The 15856-nt window shown below is 56.1% G+C and overlaps 1 protein-coding gene across 6 annotated transcripts; it reads right to left on the reverse strand.

The window, feature by feature from the left end:
* Nucleotides 1–941: 941 nt before the first annotated feature.
* On the reverse strand, nt 942–15585 carry KIF7 (kinesin family member 7). 6 transcript variants are annotated; one of them, XM_025209680.1, is made up of 18 exons: nt 13664–15583; nt 12164–12572; nt 10796–11327; nt 9143–9280; nt 8545–8769; nt 7924–8120; nt 7106–7215; nt 6601–6753; nt 5892–6094; nt 5510–5707; nt 5070–5195; nt 4310–4486; nt 3814–4029; nt 3292–3498; nt 2695–2893; nt 2402–2551; nt 1882–1970; nt 942–1705 (listed from the first exon to the last, which is right to left on the reverse strand). In XM_025209680.1, exons 1-18 carry the CDS (start codon nt 13881–13883, stop codon nt 1349–1351), a joined length of 3906 nt encoding a protein of 1301 aa, XP_025065465.1. In that variant the 5' UTR covers nt 13884–15583; the 3' UTR covers nt 942–1348. The 6 variants fall into 6 exon arrangements, with proteins under 6 accessions (XP_025065465.1, XP_025065464.1, XP_025065467.1 ...); XM_025209679.1 differs by having other exon boundaries at nt 1842–1970; XM_025209682.1 differs by lacking the exon at nt 8545–8769 and having other exon boundaries at nt 1842–1970; nt 13664–15585.
* Between the last annotated feature and the right edge of the window lie 271 nt (nt 15586–15856).

Raw genomic sequence — 15856 nt, forward strand, 5'->3', positions numbered from 1 at the left:
TGTGCACTGAACCTGGTTTGCTGTGACCATACGGAAATAAAAATGGGAGCTTTTCACCGGGGAAAAAAGGAACAGACAAAATTCCCTACAATCGGGTGAATTGATAAAGGTTTTCTTGGCTGCTATTGATGGCCAATTATTAACCAGCCATATTGGATACTGGAATGCAGCCAGGCAGCTTGGAGAGCAGGCCAGGCAAATAAATCCAGGCGGGGGGAGGCACTGGAGGAGAGAAGGGGCATGGGGCAGATCAAGGCCACCACAGTTGAGGCAGTGAATGTAACTCCACCAGGAGCAGGATGGAGCCGCGGGTGGCTCCCTACTGCTGAACTCATCCCAGGGGAGACATGGGGGTCACGTACTCCCTGGATTTGTGCTCGGGGTGAAGGCAGACTGCCCGCCGGGGGCTGAGCCAGGGGGCTACAGGGTGGGCTGCAGCCACCCCAAATTTCCCCGTAGCCCCTGCTCCCAGTGCTGCCACCATGCACCCTGAGTGTAGCTTCAGCCCAGCCCCACCCTGCCAGGCTGACACAGCCCCTGGCCCCGACCCTACAACCCACCCTCACCCCATGTATAAGTCTGGGGGACAGCCACAGCTGTCCTGCTCCCAGCAGTTGCATTTACTGTCCTGGCTGAGCAGCACCTGTCCCTGCCCCTCCCTCACAGTGGGGCCTCAATCTGCGCCCCCCACCCCACAACTTACCCGCAGGACACTGCTCTCCAAGATGCCCAGCTGTATTCCTGGCCACATGCATGCTGCAACCACACACCTGCATGCAGCATTTATTGGTGACAATATTTGCTACACTGGCCAAAAAAAGCAAATTGCCAATAATGCTAATTTTCCTTTTATCGGTGCTGATCCGATATGTGATGGATATATTGGGGCACCTCTACCTACAATGAATGCTAGGATGGGCTCCAAGTCCGTATACTCGCATAAGAGACTGGGGCACATGCCTCCTTTAATAAAATGCACTCTGCTTTATTAGAAAGTGACAGTAGAAATGTATAAAAGCTACTACAAATCTATGTACATTGGCATTAGCCCTAGCCCACAGGCCTTTCCTGTGGACACAGCCAAGCCTGCAGTGTCTGAGGGCAGGAGGGGAGCTCTGTCTGCCCCTCCCTGGTAGGAAGCAGGAACAGGGAAGACTGCCTGTATGGGAAACTCACAGTGGAATTAAGTGACATGTTGCCCCTGTGATGTGGTGTTCCCTTTCTGGTGTGTTAGGCCTGGCTAAGGCGAGTGGGAGAGTACCCTGTTTGCCCAGTGGCAGCTGCTCTTCCAGCCTGGCGCACGGTTAGTGTTGAGCCTTGGGCTACAGTGGGTTTCTCCTCACATCGATTATGGCAGGGTGGCAAGGCACAGCTGCCACACTGGGACTGGCTCTGCGCAGCTCCCGCCGGCACTTGGGCAACAGCGCCGGGTTCCAGGGAAGCAGCACCTCGTGGGGCTGCCCTGACCTGAGCACGTGCTCGGCCTCCCTCTGCCGGAGCTCTGGTGGGCAATCATTGGGCAGGGAGGAGCGCCGCCATGTAGCGGGCAGGGGTGCATGCACCAAGTCTCTGTTTTCCTCCTGGCACCTGGAGCTTTCTCCAGTGCAGGCGGGCTGTGAATCCACGAGAGCTGGGTCAGGTACTTCACTGGTTGCAGGCAGGGTGGGAGCTCTGTCTCCAGCCCCAGGCAAGTTCCTTTCCAGTCCTGCAGGAGACAACAAGCATTCAGTCACGACAGCCACCCCTCACTGCTGGACAACATAGGAACTTGGGGGCACCTGTTATCCAGGGGAGTGAATGGGTCTGTAGTGTGTCTCCCCTGCTGCTTGTGTAAGCCTCACCTACAGCAACAGCCTCTGGCAGGGGATGCTCCCTGCTCACCTTGCTGCTCCAGAAGCAATTTAAGCCAGGGGTGTTCAGTGCCCAGCCTGCAGTCCCGTGTAATCCAGCCTGTTGGGCTCCCCACAGATCTGGAAATTTGAGGCAGGAGAGCGATGGCACTGCTCTTTCACAGCTAAATGTCCAGACCCTTAAGGAACTCCACACCCTGTGCACTGGATCCAGCATCTGATCCCAGTGTACAGGGCTAGGTGGAGGCAGCACCAGGCCCCAGGCCCAAATCCTAATGGGGGGGTGGGGGGGTGTTGATGGGAAAGGGTGCCCCTAGGACTCAACCTTGGTAGAGCAGGGTAGTGCCAGGACCCCGGGGACCAATCCCAGTGCAAAGGGGCCATTGGAGGTGATGCCAGGCCCCAGAGCCTGGCTTGGGGGCTCTGGCACATGGACCACCCCACCCCACAGGGCCGAAAGGTTGAGCATCACTCGTTTAGACTCCTCTGCTCATACAAATGCATGTGAAAGTACTGCTAACCCTGCCAGCGGTAACTGCAGCCTCCCTTACCTCGGGCTTGCCCACCCAGGTGGCTCAGACCACTCAGCCTCTGGTTCAGCTCCTGGTTTGCCCACATGTAACGGTTCAGTTCCTTCTCCAGCATTTGGATCCTTGCCTCATACTGGAGCTTGCTGCTGGCCAGCCCCTCATCCAGGTGCTCTACAAAGAGAAGGTGCAAGGCTGGCCTTGAAAAGGCTGCTGTAATTACCCTGTGAAGGGAGGGGGGGGAAGAGGGTTGGCTCAGGCACGGCTGTCGGGGAGCCTGTGGGCTGCAGGGAGCAGGGGAGGTGGCTGGGACTCACCGCGGCTCTGCTGGAGCAGGAGTTGAATGTTCTGCTCATGCTCCTTCTGCTGCAGAGTAAGCTGGCGATCCATCTCCAGGCGCTGGCGCTCCACCGCCACCTCCAGCCACGACACCAGCTGCTGCTGCTCCTCCAGCTGCATCTCCAGCTCCGAGAAGGCAATATGCTGCCTGTGCTGGTCTTCTCGCAGTGTCACCACCTGCCCAGGGCCCCAGAGCAAGCCACCAGTCAGGCCTTCCTTGGGTTTGGCAACCTCCTTCCCCATGTCCAGCAACTGACCAAGGCCATTTCATGGTGTAGGAAGAACATGAACTTTGAGGGAGCCCTGTCCCTCACAGAGCAGCAGCTGCCTCAGCAGCAAGCAGGGCACTGCATGAACTGCCACTGCAGACAGCTGGGGAGCCAGGCCCTGGTTGAGACCCAGGGACCCATGAGAGGACCCAGCATTTTTGCCCTGCTGAAGGTGTTTGCAAAACTGCTGAGTTTGTAGCATGGAAACTTTACAAGGGGAAGCCAAGCTTCAAGGGGAGGAAGTGGGGAGCTCCCAATGGCAGGCCAGGGGCTGGAGCTGGGGCAGGGCGTGCAGCTGGCTCCCACCTTATCGAAGTACTTGCAGAGCAGCGCCCGCGTCTCGGAGGAGGACAGGTAACTGAGCTTGGCCATGAGATTCATCTCGCACTGGGACAGCAGGCTTGCCGAGGCCCGCAACACCCGCTGCCGGCATGTGATCGACTCATTCTTGTACTCAATGGCCGCATCCAGTGCCTCGATGGCCTCGTCCAGCTGGAACAAGATCCGTTCCTCCTGCCACCCAGGAGCGGAGAGAGGAAGGCAGCTGCTGTCACTGCGGATTAGAGCGGGGTAGCACCCCTCGCCCAGTAGGAGAATCAGGGATGGGGGGCAAACTATACCCAGGTCCCGGCCTTGTGAGGACCCTCCCATCTATTCCGCTCCTGCCCCAAACGTGCACTGCTCTTGTCCCAGCTGCAGTAGCTCCCATCTGTGCCAGACAGGGCCCAGCAGAGTCCATTTCCCTGGGACCACAAGGAGCTAGTGTACAGGGTGGGAAGGGCAGGTGCAGCAGCCCTGGTCAGCCCCTCCCACACAGCAGCAGGGTACCTCCGGGGACAGCAGGGTGCCCTGGCGCAGCTTGTTGTCGATCTCCAGCCTCTGCTTGAGCAGTTGGTCCTTCTCCTGACGTAGGTTGTTGATCTCCTGCCGGATCTGCTGCTGATCGTGGGCACTGCCACGGCGGAGCTGCCCATTCTTCTCCATCAGCTCCTTTTCCAGGTACTCCAGGCGGCTGGACATGCGCACAATGTCATCAGTCAGGGCCTGGGGCAGCAGGAGGAACAGGACCCCCAATAAGCATCTTGTCCTGGGAAAGCCAGGCCTTCCACTGCCCTCCCTCCAGTTCACCTGCCCAAGCCAAAGACAATCCAATCCAAGTCACCATGAAACCCCTGTGAGGGAAGGTGTCCAAGACAGCTCACTGAGGAGGCTGAGGGAGCTCAGGTCAGGGCACCTCCTGTAGCCTGCCAGGCACCTTGCCCTCCAGCCAACTCAAGTTCAGGTGCCAAGGGACAGGACACTGGAGCAACCCACAGCTGCCCACCTGGCTAGAGCGGAGTCTCTTGCTCTCCAGGCCATTCTTCTCCTGCAGCAATGCTTCCTTTTTGGCCACGATGGCTTCCCGTTTCCTCAGCTCATCCTCCAGCTCATCCAAGGCACGACGCTGCTCCAGGACTTTGTCCATCTCCATGTCCAACCACTTCTTCTGTTCTTCAATTTTCTGATGGAAGGGAAGTGAAACACAGGGGAGAGTTACAGACAGCTGCATCAATGACCGGGAACTGGGGTCAGGTCAGGGGACAGAGGCTTCGGCTGATGTGGGCCCTATTATTGGAGATTTGAGTACATCTGCCTAGCAGATGTACCCTCATGGCCCCAGGAGGGAGGCAGGCTGGCAATCTCTACCTTTCAGTAGCAGCCTGGGGCACAGGGAGTCAGACTGAGCAGGGAACAGCATGCTGACCCCTGGAGAAGCAGGTGACTGCTCTGCCCAGTGGCCACCTCTCTCAACCACCTGCCCTAGCTCTGGCAGATGGGGTTTCATTCCCACAACTTCATGCCTCACCCACCAGGAGTCTCATGGGGTTGGGAGGATCCCAGAAAAGGCAGGCTGGGACTATGGGGTATCAGCAGCATGTGGGACTCTCTCCCAAGGCACGGAGAGAGTGCTGGGGCGAAGGCTGAGCTTCTCCTGCCCAGCAGGGAGATTTCAGGACACCTCCTCCCAGCGGGCTCAGGGACTCCATGCCTTTGCTGATGCCATATGGTCAGGTTGGGAGGGTGTGGGGCTCCCAGCCCCTCACCTGCTGCTGCTCCAGGCTGATGACAGAGCCATTGCTGCCACTGCGGCGCTTCCTCTGGAAAGCGGCAATCTCCTCAGTCTTGATACGCAGGATCTTCTGATGCTGCTCGTGCTTCAGCTCCAGCTCCTGTGCAGGGGGGAGGAGGCAGTGGGGTGTTGGAAGAGCATAGGAAGGGGCTGATCCAAAGCCAGGGGCAGAGGAATAGATTTGAACTCCTCGGGACCTCACCCACCAATCAACCTAACTGGCTTCCCCAGGTGCTGCAGTACAGTCTCCCACGGCCTGCTGCTGGCTGGGACACAGAGCCCTTCCCCTCACTCCACAATCCCACCAGAGTTACCGCAGTTCCTGGTTGGCACGTGAGGCTAAGAGCTCCCCATAACACCCAAGCAGCTTCCCCCACCCTCCAGCTGGGCCCAGCAAGCAAGCCTGAGACTCACCTTGACCCGGTGCTGCCGCTTGTGCACCTCAGTCTCCAGGCGCCGTTTCTGGTCTGTCTCTTCCCGCAGCCGCCGTTGGAGCTGCCCCTGCTGCCGCCGCATCAGCTGGATGTTCCTCTCCAGCTCCTGCACCCGCTTCTCATTCTGGGCTGACAGCGACACTAGCCTCTCTGTCACCTGCTGCTTTTCACGCAGGACCTGCCACAGGATGGCTGCACTTAGCCTTGGCGGAGTACCCCCGATCCTGCTCCTTAGAGCCCCCCAGTGTCTGCATTTGTGGAGAGGCAGCCCTCAGCTCTCCTCTGAGCCCAAGGGCCATAGCCCAGGACAGGTAGGCCAAAGCCCCTGGAGGCCAGCACTGAGCAGCCCTGCTCACACTGACCTGTGCCTTGCTCTGTGCGGCTGCCACCCTTGTGCGGTACTCCTGCAGCCGGCGCTTTTCCCCAGCATCCTGCAGCTCCTTGCCCTCCAGCTCCTGCAACTGCTTCTGGCTGTGGCTCAGCTCAGCCCGCACCTGCTCTGCCTCCTGCTCCAGCTCGCTGATTTTCTGGCAATATTGCTTGTTCATGGCCTGGGCATCCTTGCCTGGAATGCAAGTGTGAGCTTCTACCCCTCAGCCCGGTTCCCAGCTCTCCTCCCAAACCAACCAGAGGCTCTAGGCACCTGCCAGACAACCTGGAGTAGGAGTAGTAGCAACATGGCACAGGACCTTTGCCAGTACCACTTGCAGGGGTTACAAGCTGACTCCAATGACAAGGAGCTATTTCGCTTTGATGGGGTTCAGCTGTTCAATAACAGCCACACCACTCAGGGCTGGGAGGGGACTTGCCCTTGCTCTGCCCCACCCACCTCCTACAAGAGTCAGATATGCCCCTAACTTGCCCCTCTCTGGCCTTCCTTCCTAGTCACCCTAGTAGTTGCAGAGGCTGGGGCTGGTTGCTAAGCCCTTCTTCCATTAGACAAGGCATGGGGGGCAGGAACCCACAGGGAGGGAAGGGGAGCCATGGAAGGAAGTGCACTCTAGCTTCACTGGGGAAAGAACTGCAGCTCTTCTTGTGGCTGCAAGCCCCCACCCTGTCCCCACTGCGCACCTGTCTTGATGAGCTCTGTAATCAACTCCTCCTTCATGCGGATGTTTATTGCCAGGTCCCGGATTTTCTGCTGCGCTCGCACCAGTCGCCATTCTGAGTCCTTTGTTGACAGGCCACCCCATGGACCAGATGGCTCCGTCCTCCTGCAGGCCCCTGCCACATAGAGCAAGATGCCCTGAGACCCCACCCAGAAGGTGCCCAATCCCTATGGACACAGGCCAGCCCACCAGCAGAGCTGGCAGAACACAGCCCCTGTTGCCCTCATCTAGGAAGCACACGTGCAGCTCTGGAGGCCTTCAGATCCCAGCATGCAATGCTCTATCTACATGAAAGCAGCCAGGCCACAATCTCTAGTAGTCCTGAGAGCCCCCAGGTGCTGGGCTGCACTGGGCATTCAGGGTGCCCCTGCACTGCCTTCCTTCCCCAGTCAGAGCACTTGGAGATGCTTCTTGCTACTGTCCCCAGCACTGCCTGCCAAGCCCTCAGGGGAACAGTGTCCACTTACCCTTGGGAGGCTCAAGGGGCTTCTCCTGGCCAGGTGGGAGTTTGCCTCTGCTCTGCTCCTCAGTCCCCTTGCTGCAAACCTCCTTTTTGCTCCAGCTGTGGATCCCATTTCTAGAAGAGCAGCAAATGGCTCCATTTAGCTGGGCCCGGGCTTAGCCAGGACCAAAGAAAGGTAGGCCTGCTCCAAACCTGCCATGTAGCACCAGGTGAACAGAGAGGGATGCCAGAATGTCCGCAGCCTATCAGGCAGTGATGCTAAGTGAGAGTGGGGCTCAGGAGATGGCAGGACTGTGGCTGGGGCTACGAGATAAGGGGCGGGCTCACATTCCAGTCAGCACATTTCCCCTTGGGCAGGCACCCACAGTAGATGGCAGCCTCAGCAGATAGGCCAAAGGCTCTACAACCCCAGAGACATAGCTCCCTTCAATTCTCTCCTGATCAGGCTGAGACAGAGCTGGAAAGCAAACCCTGTCACTCTGCTGGGCCCCATCAGGGAAGGCTCAGGCTCTGGGGCCCTCAGGCCAACACCACTGCCCTCCACTAGTAGCAGCCTCTGCAATTATTACGAACAAGACTCTGGACTGCAGTTCAGGCATTACAAAGGCACTGTCACATCCTGATTCTTCCTACTCGGTCTCTGGGTTCTAAAAGCACCTCTCAGGTGCAGGGGATATGCAGCCCTCCCAGCCAAAGCCAGCCCAAATCCTGTAGCTCTGTTAAGCAACAGAGTCATTTCTGGGCAGTGGCCAAATGGGCCCTTGTCCTGGGCAAGATCTGGCAGGGCCTGACAATGGCTTGGCACGAGCAGCTACATCTCACCTGCGCTGGTGCAGAGATGGTTTGGGCTCCCCCTCTTCCTCCTCTCCTGAGGATGACTCTGCTGGCCTCTCCAAATCCTTGCTGAGCGGCTGTATCAGCACCGCATCTTTGGCCTCCAGGCTGCAGACCAAACTCTGAGCACAGTTTCGAGAAGACACCACCAGGTCCTCGCCATCATCGGACAGGCTGCTGCTAAGCTGCCCAGGGCAGAGAGATGGGGGAAAGGGAAGTGTTAGTGCATACAGACAGACACGCACCACCCAGGCACCAGAGTTCTGCAGAAGCACTGAAGTCAGCCTGCTCCCTCTGCTAGATATGAAGGCAACATGGAGCTGAAAGACTTTACAAGCAGAGCTAGTGAGGTCCTGGACCCAGGCAGCTGATCTCAGGTGTGCTGCTGCCTGAGCTCAGATCAAAGCCTGAGTGCTCAGCCTAAAACCTGGTTTTCCCAAATCTCTCATGCCAGAGAAGGCAGCCTTAGAGCCAAGGACTGGTTTCACTGTGGAGCTGCTCCCCCACTCAGGTGCAGCAGGAAGGACTGGGCTACAGCTCCTAACATGGTGGGAACTACGCAGATCCCAAGAGCAGAAGTCTGGTACCTGGGATGCCTGATGCACTTACCTTTCTGCAATAAGCCCTTCCACTCTGGTTGGCAAAGGAGGGCCTGGATGGCACCATACTGAGGCTGTGGTACTGCCCAGCATCCAGTGGGGCTGTGTGGGGTCTCTGCATGATTCCCACCAGGTGACCATCCTGCAGGAGTTCTGGCATGCAGGTGGGTGCCACCATCTCCAGGCGCAGGCGGAGCTCGAAGATCTTGTCCTGCTGCTCCTGCAACTTGTCACTCTGGGAAGTGGTGGAAGAACATCGTTTCCCATGCACGCACCCTCGGCCTGCCACTAGCTCAGGAACCAACAGGCCATTCTCTTTCCCCCACTCCACCCCAGCAGCCAGATGGGGATGGCAGAGGAACAGCGGGAAACTCTGGCTGTGTATCTGGGCACTAAAACAATCACAAAGGAGAAGCATGGGGCAAACAGTGCTTCAGATCAAAAATCTCAAATGGGCTTGGTCTGTGTGCGGAGTAAAGGTGCAATGGTGGCAAAGGGAGCAAGAGACCCTGGGAACCCAGGGAGGGCAAAGAATGGGGCTGGCTGGTGCCAAAAGGCAGTAGGAGGGGAAAGGGATCTTTGCATGGGGGTAGGCCAAGGCTACATACCTGCAGCTTGTACTGCTCCATGGCATCCTCCAGGGCAGCCAGGAAGTCCCGGTTCTCCTCCTCTAGCCTCTCCACTTGCCTCTGCAACCTGACCACATGGTCCTCCTTGCCCAATTCACACCCATTCTCTAGGCTCACCTGGCCCCAGGGAGGGAAGAAAGAAACTGCATCAGGATCCCCAAAGCTGGGGCACTATGTACCCTGCCACACACTCTGACTTCTTTAGCAGGAAAAACTAAAGAAGAAACTGATCCCAAACGCATGGCTTCCCAGCCTGTAAGATAATGATGTTCTGCCCCAGCAGGAGCCAGGACTCCCCAGCCATTCCTGCCCCATCTCTTTCACCATGAATGACATGTGGCCCCAGAGGCTGACGGGGCACAGAGACTACCTGCAGGCGGCGGCAGCGAACTCCCGCAGGCAGCCATGGTAGTGTTGGCAGCAGGGAGCTCCTGCAGGTGGCCACAGGGGTGTCGGCAGCAGGAGGTGGTGGGGGTGGTGAGCACCAACCCATGGTCAACGACCACCTGCAGACACTGCTAGCAGTGTTGGTGGCGACCACTGGCAATTGGCAACTGCCCACAGACATCACTGGTGGTGTCGGTGGCGGAGGGGGAATGTGGCGAGAGACGACCACCCACAGGTGCCACCAGCAATGTCGGCGGCGCTTTTCTTGGGTGGTGCACCGCCAATCTCAGGGGGTGCACATGCACCTCCTATGCATCACCATTGTCTTGCACTGAGGGCCTGTGCAGAAGTTGCTTCCCATCCCATAGACAACTGATTCTCAGCGCTTGGTCATGTGAGCTTCATGTGTCCCCTATTTCTGAAGGACTCAGAGGCTCGAGGATGATGCTTGTGAGGTGCTTTGTGCTCCTTGGCTAAGGGGGCCTCTGCACTGTTAGTACGCAGCCCCCAAGAGCTAGCAGGGTTAGAAAATGGCTGTCAGGCAGCAGCAGGGCCTCAGCCTCCCCACTCCACAATCCATATGGCAGCCAAATTGTACAGGGCACAAGGGGGAGCATGCATCTTCTGACATACCACAACCCCTCCCCAGAGTACCAAAGGGTCCCTCAGGGTTTATCCACACACCCTGGGGGGGACAGCAAAGCCACAGCCCTCATCCTTTTACTAATGCAGAGGTGAGGAGCTCATCTGCCTGGGGATATCACTTGGCAGCAGTTCCTCCATGTTCTCCCTGCGTGCACTCCTTGTGCATGCTAACTGGCTGCCCCTTGACCCTCCAAGCTAAGTGCCCATGGTGGGGGAAGGAGGGAAGCAGCCTGTGTGCCATAGGTTTGCCTCTTCCTCACCATGCACAAGCCCGAAGGGTCTTGTCCAGCACCACAGGAATTTGAGCTTGGATCTTCCAGGGTGGCGCCCACACTGGTGTCCTGTGCCTTTAGAGGCTCCACACACCTCTACATGTGCTGAAACCTGGGACAATCTGCCCTCAGTCTCCATCTCCAGTGCTAACAGTGTTTCCTCTGCTTTTCTAACCAGGTACCTCCAAGGGTTTGGTTCCGACAAACATCACCTCCTGTAGCTGGGTCTACCTGGTAGTTTCCCCAGCACTCCCAGGCAATGAGCAAACCACACCAGAGGCCCACAGTCATACTGCCTCTGTGCTCAAACAAGGCTGACGCTCTGTACCTGGACCTTTGCTGGCTTGGAGCCCTGTGCCTTGGGGCTTCGGTCCTCTGCTGAAGTGCTCTCAATGCCGCTATCCAGGCCAGCTGAGGTCAACTCGCTCCTCTCGCTCTCCACAGCACACAGCCACTCCTTCACCCGTAGGACCTGCTCTACCGTGAGGTTGCCCTCTTCCTGCAGCTCCATCAGGAGCCGGTAGGCAGCATCAGTGCAGGTCCGGTAGTGAGCGCACTCGGCCAGCAGGCGGGCCATGTGGTCCTGGGAGCCCTGCTTGGCCGCATCTGAGCGGTTTATGATGCGGGTCTCAGAGCGGTGCCGCTGTTCTAGCGCCTTCTGCAGGCTCTTGATCTGCAGCTGCAGCTCCTCCACATGCTCAGTCTCCTTGCGGCAGTTCACCACAGCCTTGTTCTGGATGTTCTGGGCACGGCTGGCATAATTCAGTGTATTGAGGGTCTCATCGAAGTCGGAGGAGGAAGGGCTGATGCAGGCAATCATGACAGTGTGGGCATTGCCTCCAAGGGAGTCTTTCAGGATCCTGAGAAGAGTTGAGAAGGAAAAATCAGAGAAAAATGCCACAGCCCACCATCTTGTAGACATGCAGGGGCTGGGGCAGGGTTTTACCAGCACTACCCCTCCTGAAACCCAAGAATTGCAAGGTGCTTCCCTCATATTCTACCTAGACCTGGTAAAAGGGGTCAGGATAGCAGCCCTGAGGGAGGAAACAGCCTGCAACACTGCTGACTTCTCCCTTTATAGTCTCTCAGTACTAACTGGAGATGCCACCAATGGGAGCAAGCAGGAATTCAGATTCTGGAAACACTGGCTGGAGATGACAATAAAGGAGTCACTTCTAGGTCCAAATATGGACACATCTGTGCTGGGAACTAGACTGAGACCACCTTATTTCATACAAGCTCCCATGCAGATGTCTGATGGGAGCATCTTCAGGTCACTGCTAATCAGGAATGGGCAGGAAATTCTTCAGCAGCTCCTAATTCTTTAAGCAAAAGCAGCATGGGTCACCCCCATGTGATGCATTACAATGGAAAAGCTTTGGAACAAGCTGGATTTTCAGTCTTTCCTTGGCTCTGTTTCACGCATGGGAGATGCATGGTCTTTCAAAGAGATGTTCCACTGACGCCTTCAGAACCAAGCGCACAGTCTGAAAGCCTCAGAGAATGACCATTGTGGGCAAGTCCCAGCAAATTCAACTTGTGCAAGCAAAGGGCTTCTGACACCAAACCTGACTGACCAAGCTAGCCCTTTCCTTCAGCATGCTGGGAAGGGATAAGGAGGCCAAAGGGCCCCGCTGCAGGACTGAGCATGCACAGGAGACAAGGCCATATGAGCAGCCCAGGGGCCTTGTGGTACCTGGTGATTTTGGAATCCCGGTAGGGGATGTGGCTACACTTCCGGCGGGGGTCTCCCAAGGCACTGATCACATTCCCCAGGGCCAGCAACCCACTGTTGATCTGGATGCTCTCCTTCAGCCTCTCTCCTGTGTTTCCAGTCTTCACAACCCGCTCTGAACCCGCTAGGTCTACAAAGTGGAATTTGGAGACCAGAACTTGGCCTGAGGCCAGGCCCACGGAGCAGTTATGGAGGGCGAGGCGGCCGGCACCCCGCCGCTGTTCCATGGTCACTGTGAAGATGGTGTGCGAACGGCTTGACTGCATGTTGATGTGGGTGGCTCCCGTGTGCTTGGCCGTGTTCCCCATTTCCAGCAGGCTCAGGACCTCATCCAGCCCCTCCACTTCTGTCTCTTTCACTCCATACAGCACTGCAACAAGACAAGAAGAGTAGCAGAAACAGTCTGCATTGGTGCCAAGGAAATCTGCACAAAGGGACAATCGGGACATCAGCACTGGAAGGGCATCTAGGTCATGCTCAGAGAACACCCTAAGGGAAATCTGTCTCCTGCGTATAGGATTTCCCCTTGGTTATTTGGGTATGTGGTTACTGTTGTGATGCATACACAGCTGTGCTATTGTGAAGGATACACAAGCTCAGTCACAAGTACACAACCAGCATTGGCTCATTGAGGGAAACAAATCCCTCCTTCCTATCAATGTAACAGCATGGATCGCACACAGATAGAAAAGCTAAGCAGAGCTACATCAGAAATGGCCCCAGAACTGAAAAATGGGCCCAGGCCGCACCCAAGCTCTCTAGAAGAGCAAGGCCTCTACAGCATCATTTGGCTGAACTTCCTGGGTCCCAGACATGCTGAAGAAAGAGGAGCCATATGCTTCAAGTGTTGCTGAGAACTGAGGCCAGAGGGTGTCCCTTCTGTCCCTTCCCATGCTGTGCCATGGTATAGAAACACAGAGCTTTCAAAGGGGATAAACCAGGAGTGAGGCAGCAGAAAAATTCTTACCTAAGGCCCATATCTCTTCTGCCCTAGCAATGCCCAATACCCCTTGAAGGGTATGACAAGCCAGAATGAAGATGCAACTCAGAACAACCCCTACCCCTATGGAGGTCACCCCAAGGCTGCTTTGGCTTTATTGACTACACTTACTTTCCTTGTTAAAGTGCCTAATCTCAAGTCTCCCATCAAACTAGAGCAAGAAGGCAGGCCAGTTTGTGTAGCCAACAGCACACAGTGGCATGTGGGTGCAGGGTTAGTGTTAGGAGGTCAGGTCCCTGTGCAGCTTTGGTGGGACTAATGGGGAGCTAAAAAAACCCAAAACCTTGCCTTCAGTGACAAAGCAAAGCCTGTTAACAGCCAAAATCAGTTCCAGAGACAGTCCTTGTTACAGTGTCAGAAGCTAAAGGAGAAGCAGCACCTTGCACTACTTTGCAGGGGTAAGTATCCAGCTCTGCCAGGGAAGGGACTGCAGGAGGAAGTCTTAGAGCAGCTGCACGTACCAATGTTCCCCTTGTCATCCTCGCGAATTTGAATGTCCTTGCTGGCTGTATCCACTTGCAGCAGATCCCGGAACTCCTCTTTATACACCTCCAGGTAGGACACTCTGACCGTGTAGTCAATCAGGTCATTCTCGTCAATGAGTTTGAAGGCCTCAGCCATGGCACGAGGGATGATGCCCTGCTCATCCTCGTTGATGGAAGCTGGCAGGGAGAGACGCATGCAGTAATCAGATGCAAGGGAAGCTTAAAACATCAATTCAAGGGTGGGCCCCAGCCACAAAGCAGGAGCCACTTTGCAGAGCACATTTCACACCGTGACACAGCTCAGTAGGGATTAAAAATCCTTAGGGGTGTCTCCTTATAATAGTTTGCTTGAGGGTACTTGCCAGGAATTCCCTCATCCCACTACTGCTTCCCTGCTACCCTCTACCCCAGAGGTGTTGCATTACAGTCGCACAAACAGGACTGCAAGGGGCTTCAGTTCATCTTATCCAATTCCCTGCATTCACAGGCACCTATTATCCAAAGGGACCTAAAAGTCATCCACTCCACACCCCCGATCCTGCCCCATAACCTCAAATCGCAATATAAAAATCAAACCAGAACCCCTGATCTGTGCTACAGGTAAAAAGCAAGGAAGCAAAGGACACTGCCAGTGCCTTGCCACTGCACAGAGCTTGTCAAGTGCTCCTTGAAGAGGAAAGTACATCTTCACATCAGTGGGTAACAAAGAGTATGGAAAGGCTGCAGCATGCCTTCTTTTGAGCCTAGCAGAGCTCAGAACTGTCTCCAAGCACACACAGCTATTTTGGGGTAAGAACGCCCTGACCTGGCCTCAGCATTCTTGAATATGAATTTTAAATTGCCCCCTTTTTGTTTCTAATAAGCCAGGCCTATCTGAAATTAGCTTCACACTGGGCACAGAGATAGCCCTAAGAGGAGTTGGGGGGAGGAATCAAGATGCATCTAAAATACAAAACTGTTTTTATATTCTCAAAGTTAGTTTTGTTTTGCATGTGCACAGTATATTTTAAGAGGTCTTGAGGGTCAAAAATACCCAACCAGTCCCTCATGGCCAAAGCATTTCTAGGAAGAGGAAAAAGGAAACACTTCTTCTCAAACAATAATATTAACAAACCAAACAAGAAAGAACATCAATGACAAACTGCCTGTGTTAGGGCTGATGGAGAAGTAAAGCAAGTAGGGCTCAGACATACCAAAGAAGGCATCCTTAGAAAACCATCCTGAATGCTGCCACATCAAACACAATCTCCTTGCCTGCCTTTTGCAAGGTAACAGAGAGGTCTGCACAGTTCATACACTGCTCAAGCACAGTGATTTGCCCCAGACAAGCATACCGTCCTGCAAAGTGCGGATCAGGTTCCTTCAGTGGTGTTAGTTCAGCAATGCAGGAAACCCTGTGCATGGGCAGCACCTGATTGTGCTGCAAAACCCTCTGCGGGGCACCAGAAACAGATGTTTGTCTGGGACAGCTCAGACAGAGAAGCTGCAGTTCTGAGAAGGGAGTCGGACTTGACTTCTCACGGTCCCTTCCAGCCCTGCTTTCCCATGCACCGTGCGCAAAACGGCCACAACACAGAGGTTGAGTCCCCACAGGTTCCCCCACCACCCCGCTATGTTTCTCAGCACTGCTGGTACACCATCCCCGACTCCTGACACTCCCATTCACCCAGCAAGACTGTGGGTTTCAGATGCCCTCAGCCGCACGCTCTCTTCCCTGCAAAGCCCCACTGCTCCCGTCCCCGACACGTCCCCTTCACCAGTGTCACTGCGTGGCGACACCTTCGCTCACCACGCTCTGCCACCAGTAGGGACATGCGGGCTGGTCCCCCGGGCAAAGCATCACCGATGCCAGCTTGGAAACCCCCGTGCTCCATTGGGGAGTCTGAACCGTTTGTCCCAAGGGGGGTGGGAGCGCTCGGCACCGGCTGCTGGCAGGGGAAGAGGAGCTTGGGCACACAAGTGCCTGGGGAGGGGAGGGGAGGGGAGGGAGGGGGACGGCAGGGCCCCGGGGGGCAGGCAGGGCACACAAGTGCCTGGGGAGGGGGGGCAGGGCCCCGGGAACACCCCCCACTTCAGAAAGGACATGGACAAACTGGAGCGAGTCCAGAGACCCGGTTCAGGGGCTGGGGACAGGACTGAGAAGAGGAGACGGGGGGGCTGCCTAGCAGG

This window comes from Alligator sinensis, unplaced genomic scaffold (assembly GCF_000455745.1).
Source record: "Alligator sinensis unplaced genomic scaffold, ASM45574v1 scaffold874_1, whole genome shotgun sequence".
NCBI lineage: Eukaryota > Metazoa > Chordata > Crocodylia > Alligatoridae > Alligator > Alligator sinensis.

Excerpts from the sequence above, each read along its gene's own strand:
- KIF7 (XM_025209679.1), bottom strand. The coding sequence starts at position 13,883 with ATGCGTCTCTCCCTGCCAGCTTCCATCAACGAGGATGAGCAGGGCATC. Across the intron at positions 8,121-8,544 it reads GAAGGGCTTATTGCAGAAAG|CTTAGCAGCAGCCTGTCCGA; the intron begins GTAAGTGCATCA and ends TGCCCTGGGCAG. Across the intron at positions 6,754-7,105 it reads GCCCCTTGAGCCTCCCAAGG|GGGCCTGCAGGAGGACGGAG; the intron begins GTAAGTGGACAC and ends TCTATGTGGCAG.